The sequence below is a fragment of the Halichoeres trimaculatus genome, unplaced genomic scaffold (assembly GCF_033239565.1).
Source record: "Halichoeres trimaculatus isolate MK-OKI-2021-1 unplaced genomic scaffold, fHalTri1.1 fHalTri1_scaffold_11, whole genome shotgun sequence".
Classification (NCBI taxonomy): domain Eukaryota; kingdom Metazoa; phylum Chordata; class Actinopteri; order Labriformes; family Labridae; genus Halichoeres; species Halichoeres trimaculatus.
In genome coordinates this window covers 16,441,707-16,467,400 of record NW_027437189.1, presented here as the reverse complement: position 1 = coordinate 16,467,400, position 25,694 = coordinate 16,441,707, and the positions used below count along the sequence as shown (strand labels likewise).

At 42.0% G+C, this 25,694-nt stretch overlaps 1 protein-coding gene across 5 annotated transcripts in view; it reads left to right on the top strand.

Annotated features, from left to right (window-relative positions):
* The window catches only part of LOC141799008 (NSFL1 cofactor p47-like), a 127,806-nt gene that overhangs the window by 63,346 nt on the left and 38,766 nt on the right, over positions 1–25,694 (top strand). For 4 of the 5 annotated variants that reach the window (XM_074681029.1, XM_074681026.1, XM_074681028.1 and 1 more), the window contains 2 exons: positions 2,759–3,167; positions 3,520–6,479. The exons of the other annotated variant lie outside the window; for it this stretch is intronic. In XM_074681029.1, the coding sequence (XP_074537130.1) occupies positions 3,521–4,918 (1,398 nt within the window). In that variant the 5' untranslated portion in view covers positions 2,759–3,167; position 3,520 and the 3' untranslated portion in view covers positions 4,919–6,479. Of the gene's footprint in view, positions 1–2,758; positions 3,168–3,519; positions 6,480–25,694 lie in introns of those variants that run through there. 5 annotated transcript variants of the gene reach the window in all.

Genomic DNA, 25,694 nt, shown 5'->3' with positions numbered 1-25,694 from the left:
TGGCTCATATCCCATTCTGTATTTCTAAAGTATGAGCTGGTTTCTATGAGCTTATGGTCTGTGTGTTAACTGCACTGTTATGCCAATGTTTCCTCCAACAGGTGAAGCATGGATCATAGGTCAGAAAAGTTGAAAAAGAAACATCAAGCATTGATTTGTAATTTAAAGGGAAATTACAATATTTATCAGGGATGTTTGAAAGTAACTTTACCCCTTGCTGTTTAAACAGAGATAAAACAGTCAAATTCAGCTCAATTTATTTAACATGGGTAAAACACTTTACCTACTGTGATCGTGCCAGAGCTATATGATCTTAGACAGGGTGTTACTACCTTACTCTGTCACCAATTGCTCAATAAGAACATTTGAACAGTGTTAGAAACCTAAGAATATCACTGTCATGATATATGGTTCATTATGGCAATCACAACCATGTGATGTTGCCTTGCAAAGCAAAACAACAGCAATATCACAAATGTGATGTAACGCCTGTAACTCCTCAAGGCTTTTCCCAAGTCAAAAAATTCCAACTCTGCCAGAAAGTCGAGAAGCTGAGCTTTACATTAACTACACTGTTCTGTCTTAGTAAACCCCTCAAAAAATTATTCTAGTTTTTGTGTTTTTCTTCTTTTACACTGCCAATACTTCCGTACCATGTGTGATAATTATTTATACGTGTTTGAGTTTTATTCACTACTGGAAAAGAACCTATAGCACTCAGACATAGGGCAATGTTAGGAGAAATACTCAATATCTAAAATTTACTTTTGTCTCAATGGCTTTTCAGACATCAAGTTTGTGTATTTAACAAGAGAGTGCAAAATTTTGCAAAAGCTTTTAATGCATTGTTCCAACTTCAAGAAAGGGCCATGATAACACAAAGTCAGGAACTTTATTTGCAAAGTTGCGGGACACTACATAAATACTTGGACTAAATGACCTTTCATGGATCTGGTACCATTGTGGATAAAGTAAATGACAGGCTACAAGGGGAAAGAATAATACGGGAGTGGAAAAAAAACATGCTCAAGGCATTTTTGATCCTTGACTGAAAAATGTCAAAAAGAATGATAGTTTATCAGAATAATGCTGTTTTAACTGATGACACCTTGACCAAGACAGACCAAGACACCAAGACAGGAGCATGTGTGTGTGTCATCCTCTGAATTTCTTGATATTGGGCTAAAAGTCCCAGTTGTGATGATGTGATTGTGACATCACATCCTCTACAGTGGGTATCTGTCCTCCTACACCTGAAACTAACCGAACAGTCCCTCTTTTGTTCAGTTTCCTCTCTAAAAATCATCTCTCTATATTGCCCTCACTGTTTCTATAGCAGCCTTTTTTTCACTCTCCCCTAAATACACTCCCAAGAGTCCTTCTTAAAGGCTTTTGATCACTTCATGTTGTTTTCGGTGATGCAAATGTGTTTGTAATTTAAGCTATTTTAAACTCTTCTTTGGTGTGTCACATGGTTTAGATGAAAGCGCACCCTGGGACTGTGTGCTGTTCCTAAAAGCGAGTGTATGTGTGTCTAAGTCTGAGCTGTCATGGTTGCTTTAGCTCTTTCTCCTTGCTGCTGGTCTGCTGTTCAGGGATAAGAGGAGAGGGAGTGAGAGGGAGAGGGGGCATACATGGGGGAAACAGGGTCACATGTTGAGGAAGTTTACTATAAAAAGGCTCATTAAAAATGTGCGGATAGAGATGTTGGAGGTGGAGGTGGAGGTGAGGATGAGCAGTGAGGGAAACAGCCACACAGGCTGGATGTGATGTAACCCTGGAGTGTAATGTTGTAAACTGTTTAAAGGAGGGGGGAGGGATGAGCCAGGGTGAGGGATAAAGGGGTGCAGGAAGGGAGCTGTTTTTCTGGGAAATTATATTTTGGAGAAAATAAATTAACATTGTAAGTCAGCAGAGCTTTGAACTCCTGAAAAGGAGAGAAATAATCCATGATGAACTTATGCCAAGCTCCCGAAACATGGAGCAACTTCCAGTGTCTCTCTTTGTTTCTTTGTCTGCAACTGTAATGATTCTTGGGCCAGGTTTTGAGACACTTTGAGCCCATTTAAGACAGCAGCCTTAATGATGAAATACAAAGTAAAACACTGGCAATGATATAATTAAAATCAGATTATTCCTCTGTTGTTTTCTGTTAGTTTAAGTCTTTGTGGTCCTTAAGAAGTGATAAAGACAAAGAGCTAAAGAAGACAAACAGTTGTGTGTCTGTCCATCTGTGAGAGTGTGTGGACTGTCAGTGTTTCACACAATCTTTCGAAAGAACCCTGCTGGGCCTGATGCAAGTCAATGAAAAAAATTGCAGCTGTTTTGACCGTTGTCCTCCCCCCACTCCCCCACCGCTCTCCCTTTCAAAGAATTTTCATTTGAATTACAACCCTGCTCAGTGTTTTGTTGTGCTCAGTTGGGGGAGGGGTCCAATTGGTCAGAATCCCTTTCGCTGTCGACCAATGCAAACGCGCCTCCTGCCTCCCAACCCCGCCCCCAGTGCCCCGCTGAGGCTCCCGGTCTGACGTGTGATTGGCCGGCTGGGAGGAGCCAGACCCGATATTAAAGCCTGTCCCGTCTGCTCCACTTCAGTGTTCAAAAGCGTCCCCGTCTGTCAGCAAGAGCAGTGTGTGTGCGTGTGGGTGTGTGTGTGTGTATCAGTGTGTGGATGCTTTTGTTAATGAGAGGCAAACTGAAAACTGAGAGGTCTACCTTTATCTCACTTGGACTTCTATTTCTTTTTAACCCTCTCCAGGACTTTGGGGCTCTAAGCCGGCCGGCTTTATGTGTCAGATGACAGCTGGGGAGGAGGACCGGCTTGACGGACCAGTTGGACAGAGATTGCAAACAGGATCATAGAGGCTGTCGTGTTTCAGGGGATCATTGCCAGCTGATACGCCAGACTCGCATTTTGGATAAAGAGTTGCCCTTGGCTGCACTGTGGCTGACCGCTGACCCCGATCTGCTGCCCCAACCTTCTTTTGGGTCACCACTGAGCTCATAGATCGGGGCCTGATGTGGAATTTGACCCCGACTGACCTTTTCCTACAAGTAGCCTTTAACCAAGCCTGAACTGGGAAAATCGAAGGATAAAAGAGTAAGAGGGGCGACAGAGAAGAAAGGAGGAAGAAAAGAGAGAAGTGAGAAGAGCAGAACAGCGACCGGTAAGGAAGTTAAAGGGGGCTCTGGGTGGGAGAGAGGGAGGAGAGGGGGGAGAGGGGAAGAAAAGAGAGAGTACAAAAGAGCTTTTTCTTAAGCTCAGAGGGGACATGTGGGAGCCCCACTCTCACCCACTTCTCCTTCTGTCACTTCTAATGTTTTTCTCCAGTCCTGCTGAAATCTTGTGTACGTAATACTGTGATCACTGAAAATAACTTGTTTTTATATTAAACATCCCAAAAAGGTGAACCTCTCTTCTTTATCAGCTTTTGCTCATTCTGTCTTTGGCTTTCCTCTGAACAAAGTTCTGTTCTTAACAACATCTGACAGTCTGTCCCGCTCTCTCTGTTCTTCCAGCATGCCGGTGGAGACGCTGCGGCCTTCAGACGGCCATCTGGCCGGGGTTCCCTTCACCTCCGCCATGCCCTTCAGGATTCTTAACAAGGGTCCGGACTACTTCCGTCGTCAGGCGGATCCTGGGGCTCGTAAACTGAGCGCTGTGGAGCGTTTAGAGGCAGACAAGGCCAAATACGTAAAAAGCCAGCAGGTAGCCCTCACTCGCCAGGCCCCCATCAAACCACCAATCATCCGAAAGCCCCTCCTTCCTCCAGGAATGATGCTCCAGTGCCAGATCAGCACTCCTCCAGCCCGCAAAGTTCCCCGATGCCCAGTGGATATGGAGAATGGAGGAGGTAAAGAGGGTCCTGGAGGGAGGAGAGGACCTGCTCTTAACCTGGATATTCTCAATAATCTTATCAATGATGTATGTGATGGACCAGTGCCATGCTCTCAGTCCTCTTCCTCCACCTCCCCCTCCTCATCATCTCCTTCATCAGGAGCTAAGAGCATAGGCAGCAGCCTCTCAGCAGAGCAGGAGAGAAGCAACAGACTCTTGAACAACCTAAAACCACTGAATCACTCCACCATCAACTCTTCATCCACCTCCTCCTGCACCTCCTCTCCACTCAACAACAACCTCAAGGTTCAGGTAGCAGAACCAGTCCGTCGTCCTCCTCCTGTTCCAGCACGAGCACCCCGCATTGGGGTTCAAACTCTCTACAATGGCCCAAACTCAGTGACAGTTCGCAGGGTGGATGTCCGGCCTCAGGCTGAGATAAGGAAACCTCAGAGAGCACAGCTGCAGCCTCCACTCAGACCCAGACAGACTGCCCAAGGCCAGGTCGCCCACCCAAATGTCCCACCTCCTCCACCTCCCGTGAGCAAACCCAAACCTCAGCTCAGCACCGCATCCCAAACCCTGCCCCCTCCTCCAGCCTACCCCCCGCCCAGTCCCCTGCTGGTCCGAGCAGGCATGATCCCTCCAGCCTCCCCTGCCTTCACGCGTATTTCAAACGCCAGCTCCAAAGGATCCTCCCGGAAGCACCCATCATTACACCGCTCCAAGTCGGACCTTAGCGATCGTTATTCCCGCGCCACAGCTGACCTGGAACGCTTCTTCAACTACTGCGGGCTGGACCCGGAGGAAGTGGAGGGCATGGGTGGAGTGGAGCTCTTCACAAGAGCCAACTCAGACATTGTGTCCGTGTCCAAGCTCCGCAGTGTCAGCACGCCAAGCTCGGAGGCTGACCGAATGAGGGAGGACGGAGGAGAGGAGGATGATGAAGACTCACCAGCTAAAGCTAATGAACGTGTTCCTTATGGCATCTCAGTTATCGAGAGGAATGCACGAGTCATCAAGTGGCTGTACGGCATCCGTCAAGCGCGGGATACGAGTAACGCTGTCTCTAACGTGTAGACTAACAAAGACCTGAAAAGACTTGCAAGCAAAAACAGGGAAGCACTACTTTTTGTAAGTGTGAAGAAGGGGAGCCCATCTGTCCATGTTCTGCTGCCTTACATCACATTGTTATGGAAATTACACATCAGTGAGTTTAATCCGGGCTGCAGGTCAGGACTGCTTCCCTGCTGGACTGAATGGACGATACATTTCCCTTCTCCTTCACTTAATCTTTATAACAATGTTGGTATACGAAAGCAATAAGAGACTGCTATATATGATGATGGTGTGAATGAAGGCAAAGGATGCTTGTGATTTCCTTCCTCATGTAAAGGTACTTATGTGTGTGTTTGAGAGAGCGAGAGAGAAAGTGTGTGTGTGTGTGTGTGTGTGGTTGTGTGTGTGTGTGTGTGTGTGTGTGTGTGTGTGTGTGTGTGTGTGTGTGTGTGTGTGTGTGTGTGTGGGTGGGTGTGTGAACCAGAGATCCAAGCAGAGCAAAGTCAGATTGGCTGAAAACTCTGAGACTCTGGTGCTGCACAGTGTGAACAAGCTAAGAAGAGAACCACGTTGATACTGTGAAACTTCACATTAAACTTTCATAAACACATTTTTATCTTAAAGAAATCTTTTGGCTGTAGGACTGTTAATATACATATTTATGTCAGCATGCAAGTAAACTGTTTTTATATGTTAACTTTAGGGTTTATCATCCCGCAAAAAAAAGCACAGACATCACTCTCACTAAGATAATCACGTCACGACACACATGCACATTCAGGTCAAGTACAGTAAACATGGCAGTAGCTGCACTTAGTGTGTCTGTATATCGTTCCTGAACATTGTCTAGTTCTGTGTTTGAACCAGAAACAAGGTCACGTCATGGATTATGCTACACTAGTGCAGCAAAAGAAATCTGTTTACTGTGTATGTCTTGGCACGGAAAAGAGAGTAAGCCATATGATAAGAGAGGATCTTATAAGTATGTGGTTGAAGCAAGTGTATGAAGAAGTTATTTGCCTCCATGAAGATGGAAAGAAAATCAAAGAAAGACAGTAAGGAGTAAACCCATGGCTAGGGAAAAGGATATCTATGCTGTTAAAGTACTGTATGTCTGCGATTCTGAACGTGTCTCAGGAAGATGTACCTGGTGAAATGAAAACGGACCAATTAGGAAAAAGTCTTTTCTATTGTTTCAGATAACTTTGTGTACAGAATTAAATCTTTGCTCTAAGTGCAATCTGGTCATATCTGCAAATACAGTAAATGTGGACTTTTGTGTATTTATTGAACTTCTTGTTTGTAACAGCAGGAGCAAGAGAGTTGATCTGCCTTCCTCGTACACGTTCTCCACCCTGCATCTACTCGCTTTAACTTCAGGGTATCCAGTCTGAGCACTAGCTAGTCTCTCCTCCTGTGCCTCTCACAGGTGGATCTGTGCAGGGCTGGAGAACATGTCAGGTGTGATATTGAACAATGTGTGCAGTTAAACCTGGCACTGGTTGCCCAAAGAGTCTTCAAGTGAGAGGTCCAAATGCTTTATATGGTGAATTCTTAACAGTTAATAAAAAATGTTAGACTACTTTCTTGTTTGCTCTTCATTTTTTCCCCTCGTCTTAACTATGAAAAATCTGAGTGTTTGTCTGCCTGGTTTCAGCAAGTTTGTAGACATGCTCTTTGATTTCTGTAGTGTTTTAGGATTTTATGAAGTGCTACAGCCAAGACTTTGGATCATTATCTGAAAAGTGGTTCAGGTCCAGCTCTGGCACCAAACCTCTAAAAAGTTCCATAAAGTTGCATAACCCCCTTATCAGATTGTTTCCCCCCTGATGTGTTCATACTAAAATTGAAATGCCCAAAAGATTCACAAATAAGTTTCTCAAAAACAACTTAAAAGGATTCTCTTCAGATTATCTTCTTAAAGGTTGAACTTTGGTCCAGTGTGTAAGATCCAGTCAACTAAACAACCCACCCAGGGGACATAATCCACTCGTTACATGCCTGCTGACTTAGTATATTGAAAACTTTGAACTAAATACTGATTTGAAAATGATTTCTCGTGTTAAAAAAAGAGTGTGTCCCAGTTTGAGTTGCATACGTGAGAACATGCAACTGTCTACCTACTGAGGCTAAAATGGTCTGGACATATTTTGTTATAATGGCTGTAGAATGGTCTAAAAAAGCCCTGTATCTAAATGCTTTGGCCCCTTTTTTCCAGCATTACATAAACTTGAATTTTTATCATCAAGAAAATGATTGTTGCACATGGTATGGAAGTATTAGCAGTGGAAAGGAAGAAAAACACAAAAGCTATTTTTAAGAGTTTAAAGAGAGAAAAAGGTGTTGGAAAATACAGCTTCTCAGCTCACTGTCGGGGCTGGAACTTGTGTTTATGTGTTTTAAAATCACCTGCTTTGCTAATATCAATGAAACATTTCTGCTGATGTAAAACAAAATGCAAACGATTGCATGACTCAGCACAGCATCTGGTTGTTTATTTGCGTTGTCAATGTCAGAGTCTGTGACATTTGTGTTTCCATTTATTAGTCCCTAAACACCACTGTCACCTATAACTGTTCGTTCGGTGTTTACTTCCTGTGCCCTCTTTGATTCAGTGGCGAGGCCAGAGACCTTCAAGAGACTTTTATTGCTTTTTTTCTTTGTTTACAAACAACAAAAACGCAATAAAATGTAAGCACAACATAAATCTACACATCTGCCATAGATAATGTTAAAAAAAAGAAAGAAAAAAGAAACGCACACTATAAAAGAAGATCCATGGGTCCTTATTTATTATTGTATTTTTTGAATTTATATTTAATTTTTTATTTTCTTTTAGAGGCCAAGACATTTGATTGGCAATGCTGAAATCCTGAACCATAATTGGCTTTTCTTATCAGAGGTGACACTTATAGTGAAATCAACTGTTTCAGGTTGTGTTTTCACAGGCTGCCTGTAGTTCCTTTGTATTTCAATGTGGAACTTTGTTGGTGCTTGAAGTGGTGACTCTGGACAAACATCTGTTTAAGTCCTCTGAGAGTTAAGTCCTGTAGATTTCGGTGTGGCCACTCTGGAGAGTTACTTCTATCATTAAAGCTAAAATTTTACAGAAGAATATGGTATGTTTTGGATTATTTTATGTGAGAGGTCAAAGTAGATGTGATCAGAGGAGATAACCCTCTGAGGTTAAGGTTTAGCTCCTGATGTTAACCACATCTGGCTACAAAAGTCAGCACCCCAGTCCAGCTCTGCAATTTTGTAGCTTTCTCTGCCATAGCCTCTGGATTTTGTAACTGTACCAGTCCTGTATTTTTCCTAGCTATTTTCCCTGATTTTATCAGAAGGACATCCTCAAGCAACACTTTGTTCTTTATGACAACGGACTATTTAGAAATGGCAGACCACTTGGTCTGGTTACCACTCCACAACACAGCCATGTCTCAAAACTAGGGATGGGTACCTTTCGCATTTGAAACGATGTAGTACTGATGCCTGGTACCTGGCTAGCAGTACTCAATGGTACCAATGTTCTGTACTTTTGTGTGTGTTTATGTGGTGATAGATAATTTGTTTACACATAAAATCTTTAATTTTTTCAATCTAAAGTGTATTTCTCAATATATAAACTTGCAATGCTGTGTTCATGTCAGCATAGAAAATCACCCACTCTTCCATTCCCTTACAGTCACAAGGATCCGTTTAGGTACCGAAACATGGTACCATTCAATTTTACATGAATGATTACTCAGAACCAAACTCGCTCGATAGTACATAATTTGGTACCCATCCCTTTTTGATACAGAAAAACATATGCAGTGGCCAGTACAGGCAACTCTTGCTTTCTAGAAGTGGTATGAATAGATCATTTAAGAAGCACTTTTGAAGTTTAGAGGCATTACAGCCTTCAGTATCTTAGGAGCTGTAATGGCTTGGATTCCAAAAGATTTGAACCCTTTAATCATTTAACACCCGAAAATACAAAAATGGGGCCTTTGATAAAAACTGGAATCCCTCTTAACACACTTTAAGAAGATAAGAAGAGTAGACTGTATGACTATAAGGTGGGGGGTTGCTGTTCTGCTTAAACCATCCCCACTGAGATGAATGAATCCACCAACACTGCAAGTTCATATATGGAATGTGAAATACAATAAGTTGGAATACTTGTTCTCCTTCTACCTTTTAAACACAACTTAGTGGGGGTGACACCTGACCGTGAGGATGTAGCACATAGAAATACAGATTAAAGGGTCACTGTTATTAAATATGCACACCAGAGGAGTTTTTCTGACCTCTTTATCTCCAACTCTGGGCATTATTGAATTTCATTGTGCCAGATTTTAATTCAGGCTGTCAGAATGAGCCTCCCTCCCTCATCCAAAGGACCACTTAACTTCAAACATGTAGGTGGTGAGTGTGTTCAGATTCAGTGGTGTATTGTTTCGAGAGGTACTCCAGCAATTCATGATGTAAGCTGTAACACTTTTTAAAAAATGAAAGCAGAATTAATTATTCTGACTTTAAGTAAGCTACAGTGAAACTGTTTTAAACAGTAAAGTTTGATCAGTTGATTTTTTTTAAAGTCTGGAGAACATCTAACCTGACACACCATACGGACAGTTTCATATACCTGCCACGGAAATATTTCACTAGTCCATCTGGGTAGCAGCTCTTCAGATTTGTTTTCAGAGGCAGGACCTTCAAAAAAATCAGCAGCTGGTGATTGGACAACCATTCTGATTGACACACTCACCACAGACCAATCCGCATCAAGCCACGGTATGATGTAGCTTATGTGAGCCGCTGCTGAGAAACAATAAACGAACAACTACAGGAACACGAGAAACAGTTGTGATAATGGCGTTAGACGACTGCTGCTGTTTTTGTAAAGTCAACTTAGGAATCAAAGGAACACTGACAAGTAAAAAAGTCTGCTGACGTCGCATCTTCTCGTCACTTACGCTGCTCCCACAGCTCCCGCCTCTCTTCCCTGATTGGGCCGGTCAGAATTTAGCCGAGTGAAATCGTTGGTCATTGGAGCCTGACAAGATGGATCTGCAGGATTTCAGAAACTGACTGGCAGGTCCATCTGCTCTGCAAGATTAGAGAACATCTACCCTCTCAGTTTGTCAAGGAAACTTTTTGTTTATGTTTTCAAAATCCAGACAGAGATAACTGCACTGTTGAACAGCTCCTCTCAGGAGACCAGTGGCGTGCACAGGCTTTTCAAAGGGCAGAGAGCAAAAAGAAAACAAAAAAGGCAAAGACAGCTAGAAGAGCACTTTAGCACAGGTTTTGACTCTCAAGAATTGCATTTCTACCTCCCAAAAAACACTTTAACATACCTTTTTGCCAACCAAGAGGGCACTTGGGTGTGCGTTTCTGCCACACACAAGGGCACTTTAGCACAACCAAGAAGGGACTTTAGTGCACACTTTGCCTCCCAAGAGCGCGCTTTAGTGCATTTTTGCTACTCAGGAGGGCATAATGGCACATTTTTGCCACCCAACAGGGCACTTACCCTGGTTTTTGCAACCCAACAACAACACTTAAGCATGTATTTTTGCTCCTTAGCCTGCACTTCAGCATGTGTTTTCAACAGTTGGGCCCCCTGACCCCCTCTGTGCACACCACTGCAGGAGACATTAAACAACTACTTTGGCAGGCTGAGCTGTACCCCTCATCAGCACAGCCTGTTACTTTTAGAGCCCCTAGAGTCCAGATTCAGTATAAGAGTTCTGAAACAACCTTGGTGCCTGAGCAGACCAGCTGATACAAATTTTCCAACACCTCAAAGCTTCCTCCTCCCCTCCTTTCTCCCACAGAGACTGGCTTTTAGTGAGTGTCTAATATTTGGTTTAGATCAGAGAGACACCAAGGAGCAAACAAACAGCTGGTCTGTGGTTTGAGCCCTCTTTAGGCCAAAAGCAGTCCCTTCACACCATGAGATCATAGCATGTATGATCTCCAAAACGTGTCCTTGATTTGCAGCTCTCACAGTTTCACTGGCTTTGAGGGTGTGGGTGGCTGGAGGATTGGAGAAGTGCGGTGGAGTGGATCATGCCGTTGTTCCAAATGATGAATGTTGATGCCTGGAACCCGAGGCTGGGCATCACGACAGCAGCCGCCTGATGTACCAAGCGGGTCTGACTAACAGCCAGAAACACGGAGGAGAGAGGCAGAAGCAGTGATCTAAAAGGAAAGAGGCGACAGAATGTAGACGTTTAAGGCCTGGAAAAATGGCAAAGGACAAGAGAGGGAGTTGTTGGAAGGTGGCAGACATGAGGAGAGAGATTAGAGAAAAGTAGACAGATGCTGTGAGAAAGTGATTTTATGCATAAGAAATGTGTCAGCTTCTATTAGAGGAGCTCATAACCTCAGTGCTGGAGCTGCTGCATCTCTGAGGCTTTAATATCAAATACGTTACATCAGCAGCTCTGTACTCACAGAAAGCTGACTCTATAAATTTACATTGAATTTAAATAAGAAGGTAGTTTTTCCTCTGATCAGGAGGAAATGTCTTACAGTGATAACATGTAATTGGATTTAGAGTCCTCACTAAAAAAAAAGAACTACTTTTTGTGAGGAACTTCCTGTGTGTTTCAAATTCTAGGCCAGCAGACACCCCAAGAAAAAGTTGTTCCAAACTAGGACACATAACAATTAAAAATGCATTTCACATCTTCATTTGTTAGCTTCCAAGTGGACTACACTGGGGATGCAGCAGAGCAGACGCTGGATTTAAAGCAGATCCAAAAAAAAAAAAAAAGAGACAAGGACAGAAAATACAGATTAACTGATCATTACATAACCCAAAGCGGACACCTCTGTGTTGCTCCCCGGAGTGATGTAAAGAGTCCAGAAAGGCTAAATGCTCCAGCTTTGGGGAAAAGGAGCACATGTCCTGGGAGGATAAGATGTCTCCACCCGCTGTGGTGTCTCTGTGGGTAAATGAGGAAAACATGCCAGGAAGCATCTCATACTCTCACTCCCTGTGTATCTGTCTCTCCCCACAGAGGCTGACCATATGTCCATATTTACTGAGAGATCAGCTGGGCTTTGGCATCCTGTCAAGACAAATGCACACACACACACACACACACACACACACACACACACACACACACACACACACACACACACACACACACACACACACACACAGACACAAACACAAACACACACACACCCAGCCTGCATTTGCCTGTGCATGCTCTGTTGCGTGTCTTGGCCTTGTTCGTGTAGTTTTTCTAAGCACTAAGTCCTCTGCTCAGAGTGTGTGTGTTTGTGTGAGTGTGCATGTTTAATGATTTTGATGGTACTTACATGCAGAGGATGTTTGCAATCTTTTTGGGATGAAAATGTCAGGGGGTTTTATTTGCGTGCATGCATACTTAAGTCTGATTTTGAGTATGTGTGCATATTTGGTGTTGTCAGCTTTTGTGTGGTAGGCATATGTGTGTGTGTGTGTTTGTGTGTATTTTTGACACAGAGATGCTGGGCTAGGAGCTGCACATTGCTTGATCTACTAGTAGCACTAATGTATGTCAAAGCTTGATATAGTCCTTTTGAACAGCCTCAGTGCAGGGAGTGATAAGCTGATTAAGGCGCCGGGACAGATGGGATCTCTCTGTGTTTTTGACTGTATTTGTGTGAGCGTGTGTGTGTGTGTGTGTGTCAGTCATTGGGACCCACAGTATACATCCCGTGGGAAAAAAATCTGGGTTGTCTGTGTTAGCTTAACATGTTGTTGCAGAGCACTGCGTTGCGCCCTCTTATCTCTTGACGTTCATCTCTCCATCTTCCTTTCTCTGTCTCCATCTGTTCATCTGAATCATATCATCCTTCAGCCACTGCCTGCGGGCTGCACACTCAGAAAACTCTGTTGTGTTTATGCTCCTCTATACATTTGGCCGCAATGCAGCTCTTCACTTCCATCCAGTCTGAATCAAATACTCTTAATCGTACTCCAGGCTTTTGTTGTGTTTTTTAGCCAAGAGTTACGTCTACTCCTATAGAGAGTAATGAGCTGAGTACAGCTGTCAAAACTTATCTGCAGCAGTGAAAGAAAACATAATGATAGGTTGGATTTCCTGTAAAGACGACTCTTTGGCTCTCTGAGATATCTGGGCTGCAGTGGTGGTGTTGGTCCAAGTGTGTGGAGCAGCGGAATAAAAGCTTATTGTCTTTGTCCTTGGTCTTTATGCCAATTCTGCAGCCTGCAGCAGACAGTGTTTGTCTTTTTAAAGCAGGCCAGTTCATCTCTGGTCAGGAGGAAACATGCACTGCCAGGATTCTCCAAGTCTCTTTACTCAAAGTTTGCTTCATTTTAAAGCTCAACAGAGATTTATGACTACATCTGCACCTTGTGTCCAATACCTGTCCCTGACTAACTCAGATTGCTTAATCAGGAAAGGATGACTCATGAAGGTTGATCTATTTAATTCAGCTCTATGTTTTTGTCCTTTTGTATGGACAACCATAGACTGTATAAAACATGGACTTAGTTTCGCCGACGTCACCCGTCTGTTTCTGAAATGGAAAATGAAGCACATCAGCTATAGCGGCCATATTGGTAGTGGCAAGGGCTTCGCCTACAGCCTTGGGTGCCTGTCAGTCACGTGACCCTCAGCTGTGCCTCTTATTGGGGGAGCTCGTGATCTTAATATCCTCTGAATGGCCGAGTTAGAAAAAAATTCACCCCTCGTACGGTGGGTGCCGATAGTAAAATTAGCGACTTAGCAATTTCTGGTACCTCCGGAGCCAGCCTCAAGCAAACACTCGAGAAACAGCAGATTTTAGCACTTCCGCATTGTCTCATATTCTTAGACCGGAGATTGCAGCTTGGGGACAACAAGCACATACTTTTTCATATGTCATCAGCCTGTAGCCTTGGGCATATTGGCTGGTAGAGCTAACATATGAGGAAGCTAACATGAGGCAAAGTACTTCAGATGCATTTCATTTTTTCTTATGTCAACAATTTCTTGCAAAATCTGCAAATTTAATGTTATATAAAGCATATGTAAGGCATCATGCCTAAGACAATGCAGATACATTGAAGCAGTTAAATTCGTCAGCTGTAGAAACACAAGAAACTTCCCAGTGATGGTTTGAAGAAGATTCTTTGATTCATTGTTTTGGATGAGCAAACCCCTGCAAGTCATTAAAAGCTAGTGATTCTGCTGCCTGGTTGATCACTTGAAACCACTGTACAGCTCGCCAACACGCAGAGATTTCTCCGAGACCGCTCTGCCTGAACTCTACAAAACATGTGTGAACGATTATCAGCAGAGCTTAAGGATGTAACAGCAACGAAGCTCCACCACAGATATCTGGAGCGTGTACATTTGCTCATTGTCACATTTAACAGTAGACTGGATGGATAGAGCTGCACACCACACAGTGCAATAAGCCAACTCATTCTCTTTTTGATGTGATAATTTATCATTTATATGTGATTTAACTTATGTATCGTATAAGTTCCACAAGTCAAGGTTGTTCCATTTCATTATTGCTGTGATGAGTTATGGTGCTGTGGTTGCTCAATGCTCAATGTGTAAAATCTAAGTCATATTAAGATGGTACCGTTATCAAGGTACTGTCATCAGCAGCTGTCCAACATCTTTGATCCATTTATATACACTATTGTCTTGTTGGCAGCAGACAGTTATAGTGTTTGAACACACAAAATTGCTTGAGAAATATTAGCAACATTTTACAAAGTAGTAAATAACACACTAGATTATAGAGGGATTATTTGTTTATCAACAACGGTGTATGCACACGCAACTTGGGTGCAGAAGCACTGTGGAGTATAATGGTTTTTCAACTGATGTGGAGGTGTTAACCACCAAAAAACACATTTTCTAACTTAATGTCATCACTTTGACGGACAGTAAAATGACAGATGTTTACTGTCCATATTGAGTCCATGTTTGGTCAGAACCTCGGCCCCAAACCAACTTTTTCATTAAATAAGCAAATTCAAACCTGTGTTTGGGTATCAGCAGTTATTCTTGCGTGTTTGCAGTCAAACCTGGTTAACTGAGGTTGGATAAAGAATACACATTTAACTACACACATGCAGACGTCGCTGGTGTATCAGTGTAAAGTGTGACCCTGTTAACTGGTGACTCTCGGCCGTTAATCACGGCTGCCGTCGGCTGAAAGTCACCAGTTAGCATGGCCGCTATTAACGCCGAAACACCAGTTGTGCTATAACGGGCGAAACTAGACAGAGGTTGCCTCTATTGTGTAGTATTGTTTTTGACAGCTGTCCACAGAAAAAACGTACATTTTGATGCTTCTAACAGGTTGAATTTAGTGTTTGAAAAACGCTAACTCATCTGAATCAATGGAGCTAAATGCTGCTTCCGCGGTCGAGATGCGTGCGCATCTTTATGATGACGTAGACTGATAATCCCTCTATCTAGTTTGAGTAATAAGTTTTACTGAAGTTTCCTTGTACCAAAGTTTCGAGAATTAATTTTTCTGTTGAGCTTTCAGAGATGAGGTCGGCTGTGTACGGCCTCCTCACGTGTTGTCTTCTTCAGAATTGTTTACCAGAAATCTGAAAACCAAGTTCTCCACGTTTACCTTGAGGGCCTCCTTGTGTGTGTGCCAGTGAAGTCATTACAATGATTGGTCACGGAGCCTCATGTGCATAAAGAGTGTGTGTGTACATATGTGTGTGCTTGAGTGCCAGTTGTCTCAAAGAATGAACCGTTGGGCCACAGCTGGTACTCAGTGATACCATAAAATGGTCGTGAGCAGCTGTCATTAGGACAGCAGTGAACTGTGGGAAAGTGTTGAATAGAGAAAACAACCAGGGTACACTGTGTTTGTGCACAATCAAGATGTACATTCACTAAAACATAATAGATAAACATGTTTTAGTGATGATTTTTTTTGTGTAAAGATCCTTTTAGCTCCTTCTCTTGTAAACAGAGTAGTACAGAAAAATAACACAGTATTTGATGACTTCATCTGTGCTTTAAGCGTGGCCGTCCCAGCAGAGCGTTTCCCAGAGGATCAAGACAGCCCTTCTGCAGCTCTTACAATTTAATTTAAGTAAAATTCAAGTTGATTCAGACAAGTCTTCCCCCACAGAGGTAAAGTGGCTGAAACCTCCCAGGGACAGAACTTCGATTTTACAAATTGACCAGAATTTGTAATGAATTGAGCTCAAATCTAGCCCTTGATGTTAAACCAGCCAGGAACAAAGACTGGCAGGAAGAGCAAGCATCAGCTCAAATTGTTACTCAGACAGAGAAAACACACTCAGTTTTCAGACTATTCAGACTAGTAAATAATAAACACAACAGCATCATTCTCACAAACAATGTGAGCCTTTTCTGTCTTCAGTTCTGCTTTCATCTCCCTCTGTCTTCTCTGTTTCTCACTGAGCTGAGGAGCTTTTTCGGGGAGTAAAGACCCCGCTCTGATTAAAAATGCAAAATGTAGCCCACTTTCTGCATAAAACAGCCTTCATAATGCTGCACAGCTTATACTTGGCTGCACAATGAGGCTGCACATTCCTCCAGTGCTTTTGTTTCAGCTAAGCCTGCAGTATGTCACACAGACAAACACACACATGCTGGGCTTTTCTCCTGCATGCTTATGTCATCAATGTGCTTCACATGGATGACACTATTGGATATGTATACTAACATTAGCTCATAAATGTTGAGCTATGCTAAATATTGAGCTCATAATTCCATTTTAAATGTTTACCTGCTACAGCTACAGCTTCTGCTTGAAGAAGACCTCACACTGAAACAAGTTTTTTGACCCTGGTCCTCATGTTTTACATCCTGCAATAAGGTGTTGCTTGTGTCTTAAAAAGAGGAAGTCAACAATATCAGGATTGAAGGGACACTGCTTTAGCCTAACCCTGCTGCGCCTTTCCTATATTTCACTCTCCACACTCGCTCTTCTTCTTCGGTCTTCGAGAAGTCTGTCTTAATTAAGAAAGGCCTGAAAAAGGAGCTGTAGTCTTATAATCATCATTCTGAACTCTGGCCGATATGGCATTTGAAAATGCACCAAGCTGAAGTGAAACTTCAAGTAAAAATCTCTTTGACACATTCTCCCTTAATAAACCCTGAATCAAAATCTACTCTGCCTCTGGGATCAGAAAACACGTCTAAGTAAATTCTTTTTAACAAGACAGTTGGAACAAGAGTTGTAACTTGCAGACTGAGTGGCCTGTTTGGAGCATAGCACAACAGCCACTGTATCAGAGAACATCTGTTCAGACAGGCTCCCTTTCCAGTAGACGGGTACATCAGGAGGAGCTCGGGAACCCTCCCCTTCAAACTCAAGTGTGTAAACCTTGTAGAGACAAAGATTGGATCACTTTTGAATGGATTATATCCAATGAAATGATGCTGTATGATCTGTTGTGTTCAACTTGGTAAAAGAACTTCGATTGGAGGGTGCTTATCCTTTGGATGCCATGCTGTCATTGCATCAGATTCCCAAACTATAGTTTTTCTCCCAAAATCTTCTGAATATGATCTATTAGAAGACTTGGCTTTGGGTTTGAGTAAGTAAAGTTCAAGTGTATAATGTACAAGCTGCAGGTTGTTATGCTGAAGCCATCTTCTCACAGTTCACCCCAATGACTTTTATGTTGTTTTATATTTTCAACATAAAACTAGATGAGAAATGACCATCCTCCAAGCTTTTTGTTATTTGAACATCAAGAATAAACCATATAACTTTACCAGTCTTATGGAATATGAATTAGCATGGTTAGGGTTTGATTTTTCAAAAAAAACAGTAGCCTATTACATTTTGATTAGTTGAACATTTATCTTTAATGCAAACTAAAAAGACACAAAACATTTACTTTTCTGCAATGGCCAAACCTGCAATATAGGAGGTGGCCTAATTCACGGCCAACCATGCCAACGTGGCAGAGGATTTAAAGTGACTAGGCAACACAATCAGACCATAAAGTGTACCATAAGACCAATCTATTAAGATTTAGCATCATATCCAAATATTTCAGCTAATTATACTTTGTAAACAGTTTGTTCTGATGTTGGGCTTCATCTGGTCTTTTCGGCTTTCCTGTTGGCATGTCATCTGCAGCGTTACGTCCTTCTTTTATCCACATCTCTGGCTCAACTTCTGTTGAAGGAAAGGCCATAGGGCTCATCATTGAGGATGTGATAAATCCGCGTTCACACTCTGTGCATGGGGATGTTTTGCAAATTCTGAGACTGCTGACAGTTTGGCTTAGGTGAAAATTAGTGCCAGCAATGAAGGCTGTAAGAATCTCTGTCACCTGCCTGTTATTTTAGTTGGTTTGATATCATTGACAGGGTTGTCACCCCCCCATATTGACACAAACTACCACATATTTACACACGTGGCAGAACAGATGACTCGTCCTACATTAATGTTACAGTAAAACATCTCTGTGCTTGATGTCTGGCACAAAAAACACCTTTCTTTCACTTTTATTCAGGCAATAATGATCAGCCACAGAGGTCCTGTATGGTGTCACATGGTTTTAAATGTGTCATTTTCCCATTTGAGCTTGTCCTACATTTCATTTTCAATCAATAAAAGTCATATCATGTGACTCCAATATAAGTCTATAGTGCTTTTTTTCCCATAATCCCCCATTAATTTCTACGATTGATGTTTCATTTATTTATTTATTTTCTATCAGCTCATCTAAAATGCTATAGCTTGTTGTTTTCTCTGTGACGACTGTCTCACAATCATATCATTTGTCTTGTTTTCCATGGACATGTTAAAACTGTCAGACATGTTATCCCATGCTTCCTCTTTTCCCCCTGTGTCTTCTCTTTCCTCTGTCTGTCTCTGTGACTGAAAAAGACTTCACCGCTTTCGCTGACTTGCAGACTTCGTGGGTATGTTCCCGGGAAGTCTGGGGGTGATTAGGGTCGTCCAAACCCACAGTATAGTTCATACAGGCCTCGAGCAAACTTTTTTAAGACCTTCAGGGAGGTCTGGGGTTGAAGACAACACTTACTTCATCACCCAGAATCCACGTCAAGACAGTAATAATGAAGCTTTCCAATTTCCAGTCCTAATATTTTTTTGAGAGAATAACTTTCAGAAATGTGAACAACTACGTGAATACAATCTTGCCCTAAGCATAAGGACATTAGATAATATTGAATACCATACCATAAAATAGAATACAATGGGATGTGAAATAATATAACAATGGTAATATACAATTTATCTTGTTGTATTATATCATTGTCTATAATTGTCTTGGGCCCAAGTGAAGCACCATTGTGGCTCCTGTCAGGATAGTATTTATAGGCCAAAACATAAGAAAGAAACAGTGTATATAAAAATAGACAAAGATGATGCTGCCAGTATAGCATTTAATTGCACATTTTATTTAAGGTACCATATTATGTCCCTTTTTTGCAGTTTAATATGGATCATTGATGTCTTCATTAAATGGTAGTAACATGTTTTGGTCCAAAAAGCCAATAAATCAAGCACAGCAGCATTGTTTCCAGGCTCTCATAGCCCCTCTGTTCAGAACGCTCTGATTTAGTGGGCGTGACCTTCATATGTAAATGAGCCACAGCTGATACCGCCCCGCTCTTCAGCGTCACTGAGAGCGGCGCCACGAGCTCTGAGTGCACAATGTTTAGAAACAGTGAAGCTTGTTAACCATAATGTTATAGGCTAAAACAACAGGCTAACTGCAACCAAAGTTAGCATCCTGAAGCTAACACAGAGACAGGGGGTACACTGAGGAAAAGCTCTTACATCTGCTCCACAGCATACAGCATTTAAAATACTCACATTTCCAGGGTCCGAGGTTTGTTGGTGGATGGTTGGTAATGCGCCTGGATTCAGGACCAGTCTATTCGCTAGCCCTCTGTTGTACTGTCCAAAGTTGGAAAAGCAGTCCGCCGTGAATGGACTAGCACACATATGCACAGTTTTAACGAGTGTAGCTGGCACATTTCCTTGATAAACGAACTCCAGCCACTTAGTCTTGTCTTCTTCTGGGATGGGAAGCTTGTGCATGGAACTATGTTGCTGTTTACAGCCAAAAACAAAGCAGAGCAGTGGAGAGGGGAGTGGGCAGGGAGGGGTTCGGGGGTATCTGCTCCGGTGGACCAATCATGTCAGACTTGCTCCTGATTGATCAAAAAAGGAAATTGCTGTCGTCAGCAAATCCCCAAAAACCAAACAGCTCGTTTTTGGTCAAGATTTTACATTCACAAGCACTACTAGGTACAGATTTTGTCATTAAATATCACATTTTGTGGGATGGGAGGAAAGCCAAAGACCCACAAATTTCACTAAAAGACCTAATAAAGTGATTTTTGCATAATATGGGACCTTTAACAAAATTTTAAGAACAGTTTGTAAAATTGCAAGAATTTACATTTTGCACTACTGATCTCATAAAGGTTCTGAGCATAGCTTCAAAATGCAAAAATAAGAAATTGGGGGGGCAAAAATATAAATCGGTAAACAATTTCTTGCAAACAACAAGTAAAGTGAAATAGCTTGTTCATCAGCTGATCTAAAGTCAAAAGTGTAAGACCACAGCACAAAAAAAAAAAATTAAACTAAACTAAACTAAAAAAAACCCTAAAATAGAAAAAAGTAAAAAAAAAAAAAAAAAAAGGACTCAGGAGCTCCACCTTTCTTGTTCATCACTTCAGAAGTTTATTTTGCTGTGCTTGATGCCAGTCTTCCTAGGAGGCTAGTGGAAGTGCAGTTTTAAGTGGTGAAGATGGCTTCATGGAGGTCCTCCACTGTCAAACTTCCCTTGCCATCCATTTCCAAATGTTCGTCATGTGATTTAGATCTAGGGAATGTGCAGGATGGTCCAAAAGAGTGCATAGAACCTTTTTAAAATTTTAGTTTGTGCAGTTCTTCAACTGATCTTAAAACTTGGATACAATGCATGTTTTGCGTATGACACAATATGAATAAAAGTATGAAGAAAAGTAATAAAAGTACACAACCTCCAAGCTTAAAGAAAATTTGAATCGGGCAGGCATAGATGAGTTGTTGTTGCTCGGTTTGAATTAAATTCTCTGTGTGATGATAAAATCTCATTATGAAAGAAGTGAGATGGATTATTCAGGGCTTTTTGTATGAGCCTGAAAACTGACTGGCCAAATGGTGCATGGAATTATGATACATCATACACAGGAGGATACGTCATAAGGAAATATGTTGATTGTATGAAGACAAGGGGAAAGGAGCAGACACAACAAAAAGTTATGAAATGTTAGGAATCAACTGTTGGAGGTTTTAAAATGTATTTATTGTCTTCATTTATTCCTCTTGTCGTATGGCTCACCTGCTCTCACTGTGTCTTGTGCTTTAGTGAACTTTGAGTCCCCGTCTCTGCCTTCATGTCAACCTGTCAGCTTGCTAACCCTTTGGCTAATCTCTAATAAACCCGAATCTCACTCTCGTCTGCATGTCCGGCTCCGCTCGGCTCTGCCATCCTCTATCGCCCCGCTTCACTCTCTATCTCTAAACACTCCTTATTCCTTCTCGTCCTCATATCCGTTGTCTCAGCTATAAACCTTTAATTATACATCACACCGCTTTCCTGTATCTGCATTTGGGTTCACCAGATGAAACACAAAGCAATGGTTACAATTGCTGCCCAACAGTGACGCAAGCAGCATCAATGTGTTACATAAGCAAGATGATCCACTCCAGCAGTAAAGGATGTGTGTCAGATGGTCATTTATGTAAGGAAACCTCGTAAGTGAAGTGCTCGGGCAAAACATTTCATTTCAGCTCGTACTGTACACAACACATTAAAAAAACAGAGATTATTGTGTGCAAACTAACCCCTATAAACATGCATATTTATTACTGAGTCATAAAAATTGATATGGTTGTGAATAGTGCTCATTGCTTTTCCCTCAAGAGGTGCCAGTTGGTAATGGAGCGATTTCTCCTCCTCCGGCTCTATAATGGGCTTGTCATGGTGCGCCGCTCAATGCATCTTCAAAAGGAACCAACTCTCTGTGGCTCACAGACGAGGGCTGTAAACTAGGTCGCCAGAATGAGCAAAGGAATTTTGCGAGACAGGAAAGAAGTTTGTGTGTGCGTGTGAAGAAGGGGCTAAAATAGTGCATTATTAAGGTGTTATGGCACAGGCCTGAGTGAATGCTGCTGGTTTGATGTATTTGGGTCTGGGGAGGCGAGTCTAAATGCAGCTTTGTACTATAATAACACTATAAGGACTCCTGTTTATTCAGGAGACACATTTCTGTCAACCTTTTTTAAGAGTTACGTAAAACTGAAGCAAAGTTGAAGGTAGAGACAAAACCGAGGGGGTGTGGGTGAGAAAGGAGGACAGAGTGTTCCTCTGCCAGCATCATCAACAAATTCAGACAACTCTTGTCACAGCTGACAGTCAGATGAGGGCTTGTTTTAACTTTTTTGGTCTTGCTCATGAAGATTTGAAAGCGCCACTGCCTCCTGAGTGTGTGCATAGGTGGGAGATAATGATAATGGCATTCCCCTCATCTCCATCTCCTTTTTTTGTCTGCACCACATTGTCACATCCATAAAAAGGTGTCACCATTAAAAGCCGCCTTTCTTTCCCTTAATGCGTTACTGCTGGTGGCCATGGGTGCTGTTGTGTGTGTATGTGTGTGTGCAATGGTGTGAGACAGGAGGGGTTCTTACATGTGAGAATAATAGCCTACTTGAGTGCCAGACCTTGGAAGCTTTTACGTTTGCCAAGGTGAGATCCCAGGAGCCTTTTCGATGTTTTACCATCATCTACAATTCTGTTTGTGTGTGTGATGTGTGTCCATGCCTGTTTGGGTGTGTCTTGACATACATTTTGCAAAAATGTTTATCTTGGCAGAGATGTGAAAATGTGAAAAAGTAAGAAAAGATACAGAAACAGAGGGAAAATCGCTGCAAGAGTGCAGATGTGTGTGACAGTAGCATCTTATTCAATCTTACTTATGCACGTGAGCAGTGAAACATGGCACCCTGGGGCCCATAATTCAGCAGCATCCCTCCATTAACCCAGACCCAACGTCTAACTCATGAAATATGTAAACAGAGGCTCTGTATGCACGCTTTCACCTCAGCCTAGATCGTTGTCTATGTGTGTTGAATGTGGGCGAGTGTGGATGTGTTTCTGCAAGTCGTGTTGCAGTTGTGTGTTTGTGAATGTTAAGCCTCTTTCACACATGCTCTGCACTTTCTAAAAATTCAAGCCATTGACCAAGATCGGTGTATAAAAGAACGCAGGGGGTCAAATCTGTTCATCCCAACTTCAAAAGAACTTTGTCTGCCAACCCCCCAGTAAGCAGTCTGGATAAAAGATGTGTGAATGCACAAAGTAATCCAGTTGTTAAGTGGTGATGCTGCACTTCCATGTAGAACAGATCAGAATCTTAAAAAGACCCAAACCCTCAATCTCTGAATGTGTCAGCGGCAACACATTTGAACAAACACACTTTGAATGACCGTTATTTTTCAATGGTGGTTATTATGGGAATTTCACTTAGACATGTAACAAAGCCCTTGAATACACACAGAGTGCCGGGCAGATGAATAAAAAGGAAGCACAGAAAAACTGAGCTGAGTTTGCCCCAAAAAAGATCCTCTGGGGTTATAAAATCTCCACCTAGGTTTCTGCATAATTTTGAGACTGAAGGAGCATCTGGTGTAACAACATCATGTGACAAATGTAGAAACGTGATGCTACAGGTGGTTAATGGGCTAGTGAGTGTGTTCACGTAGCTTCAGTCAGAGGCAGTGGGTGTGTGCTGCTGCTGGCACTGATCCAGGGAGGAGGAGCCAAGTTTGAATGCTGTGTTTACAAACAAGTAACAAAAATTTCTGCAGCCCCTACCTTTAAACTGTTTTACTCTCATATAAGATGCAGTAAACTGTAAGTAATTCCCAGATATAGAAAGTTCAAAGTATTCCAGAAAAAATGTCTAAAGCACTTACCCACCAGACGTTTTCTGACCTTTTTTAGAGTCAAAACAGAAAAGAATAAGTCAAAGCAGACATTTTGAGGCTCAGGTATTTAAGAGTTAAGAAATCCCTGCTTTAGGCTCTTCACCACTTCTTCAGTGTCTGTTTTGTGTTTTTTATCGTCTTAACCTTAAGACAGTCATCACTGCTGACTCGTCCCCCTCCATACTGTCTCCATACAAACCAAACAGAATATGACGTTCTCTGAAAGTGCCTCTGACATTTACAATCTCCTGATGTGAAGCACTCAGTAAATTCCAGGAGATCATGTGTGAAAATGACTTGTGTTGAAAAGGTTTTGATAAATTAAATTCAGGCACCTAACTTCGAGAATCAGACTACCAGGGGTGTGGAATCTTTGACGTCACAGCCTGCTCAACAATGACTTATTACAATGAACACATTCAACCTTTTACCACACAGGCCAATCATAAAGCAAAATCTACTCACTTGTCAGTGTTTGCATTGAGAAGTGTGTAGTTAGCAGACATGATAGTCAAATTCAAACCTTAAACCAGCTCCTGAAAAACAGAAAGTGGTCGTTTGGATTTGGCTCTCTGAAAATGCAAGAACAGTTTTTATGTGTAATTTTACTAATGGAGGGACAAGTATGCGCACCATTAGTGTGGTTTTCCTACACTGCACTTTCTGTGGTCGTGGCATCAAAAGCAGCAGAAAAAAAGGATTCTGGTGGTTCTTCATGCAAGAACTCTCCTGTAAAAAGTAGACACCCTAGATAGGACTGATTAATAAAATGGCCTGAAAGTGAGAAGACATCCCAGCTCGTATTTCAGCCGTTTTGCTGATGCATGAAAGTGGTGGAAATTGAAGGCACAGCATCTAAGGGATGGTGGGATGAGATTGTGTTCAACAGAAAAGCCCACAGGAACAAGAGAATAATCTAGTTAAGTCAGTGACATATTTTAAAACCATGTAATTTCTATGTTTTCGGTGCCGTTATTCTGGGAAATCTTGAGTGCATAGAGGTGAAAAGCCTCCAATGTGTAGCTTATAGTTTTTCACTGTCAAAAGTTGCAAAAAGCTAAAGAGAGCCCAGTCCTGAGGATTTGGACTTAAAGACCCTTTAATTGTTTGTTTGTCAGGGATCAAACTGCAGGAGAAACAGGTTTGCTGACTAAATAAAAGAGCCATAATGCAAATTTACTCAAAAGCAGAGCACTGTTTATTTTCTGTTGATTTAGAGCTAAAACACTCTGACAGGCTTAGTTAGAATCTGATCAAATCTGTTTTCTGCAGGGTCCTACAGAGTCAGTTAAAGTTTAAAGAGTAAATATTTGAGGGTGAGACAGCTACACCCAGCAACCTGAAACAACACTATTTCAAGGAAATCAATAGATGAGGGCTAGACAGCTCTCAGCTAGGTGAGATCAGGGCTGAGTAGGTCTGATGTTGAAGATGCAGTTTCTTTGACTTCCACACCCTCTTTGCTTTGGCTTTGGGTGCTGGGATTTCTATTATTTCTAAGAGTTCAAAGGTCAACCCATCAGAGAGGGATGTCTCACTTAGCCCCGGCTAACTATACATTATCCTGTGCATTATTTTATTGATGTAAAATGAGTTATTGATGCATCTTTTAAGAGGTCAGTTGGTGTTCCTCCTTACTGAATTTCTGTCCATCCGTAACCATTGATTAAACATTTTGCATACTTTCCAAAGAAGCCTAACATTGAACATGAATTCTTATTTAGGGATGGAGATTAAACTTCGATGTCTCTGAATCTCAGTGTTGAACCAGTCGAGATAGTTTAGAGTAGACATAATCTTAAATTTTACTCTT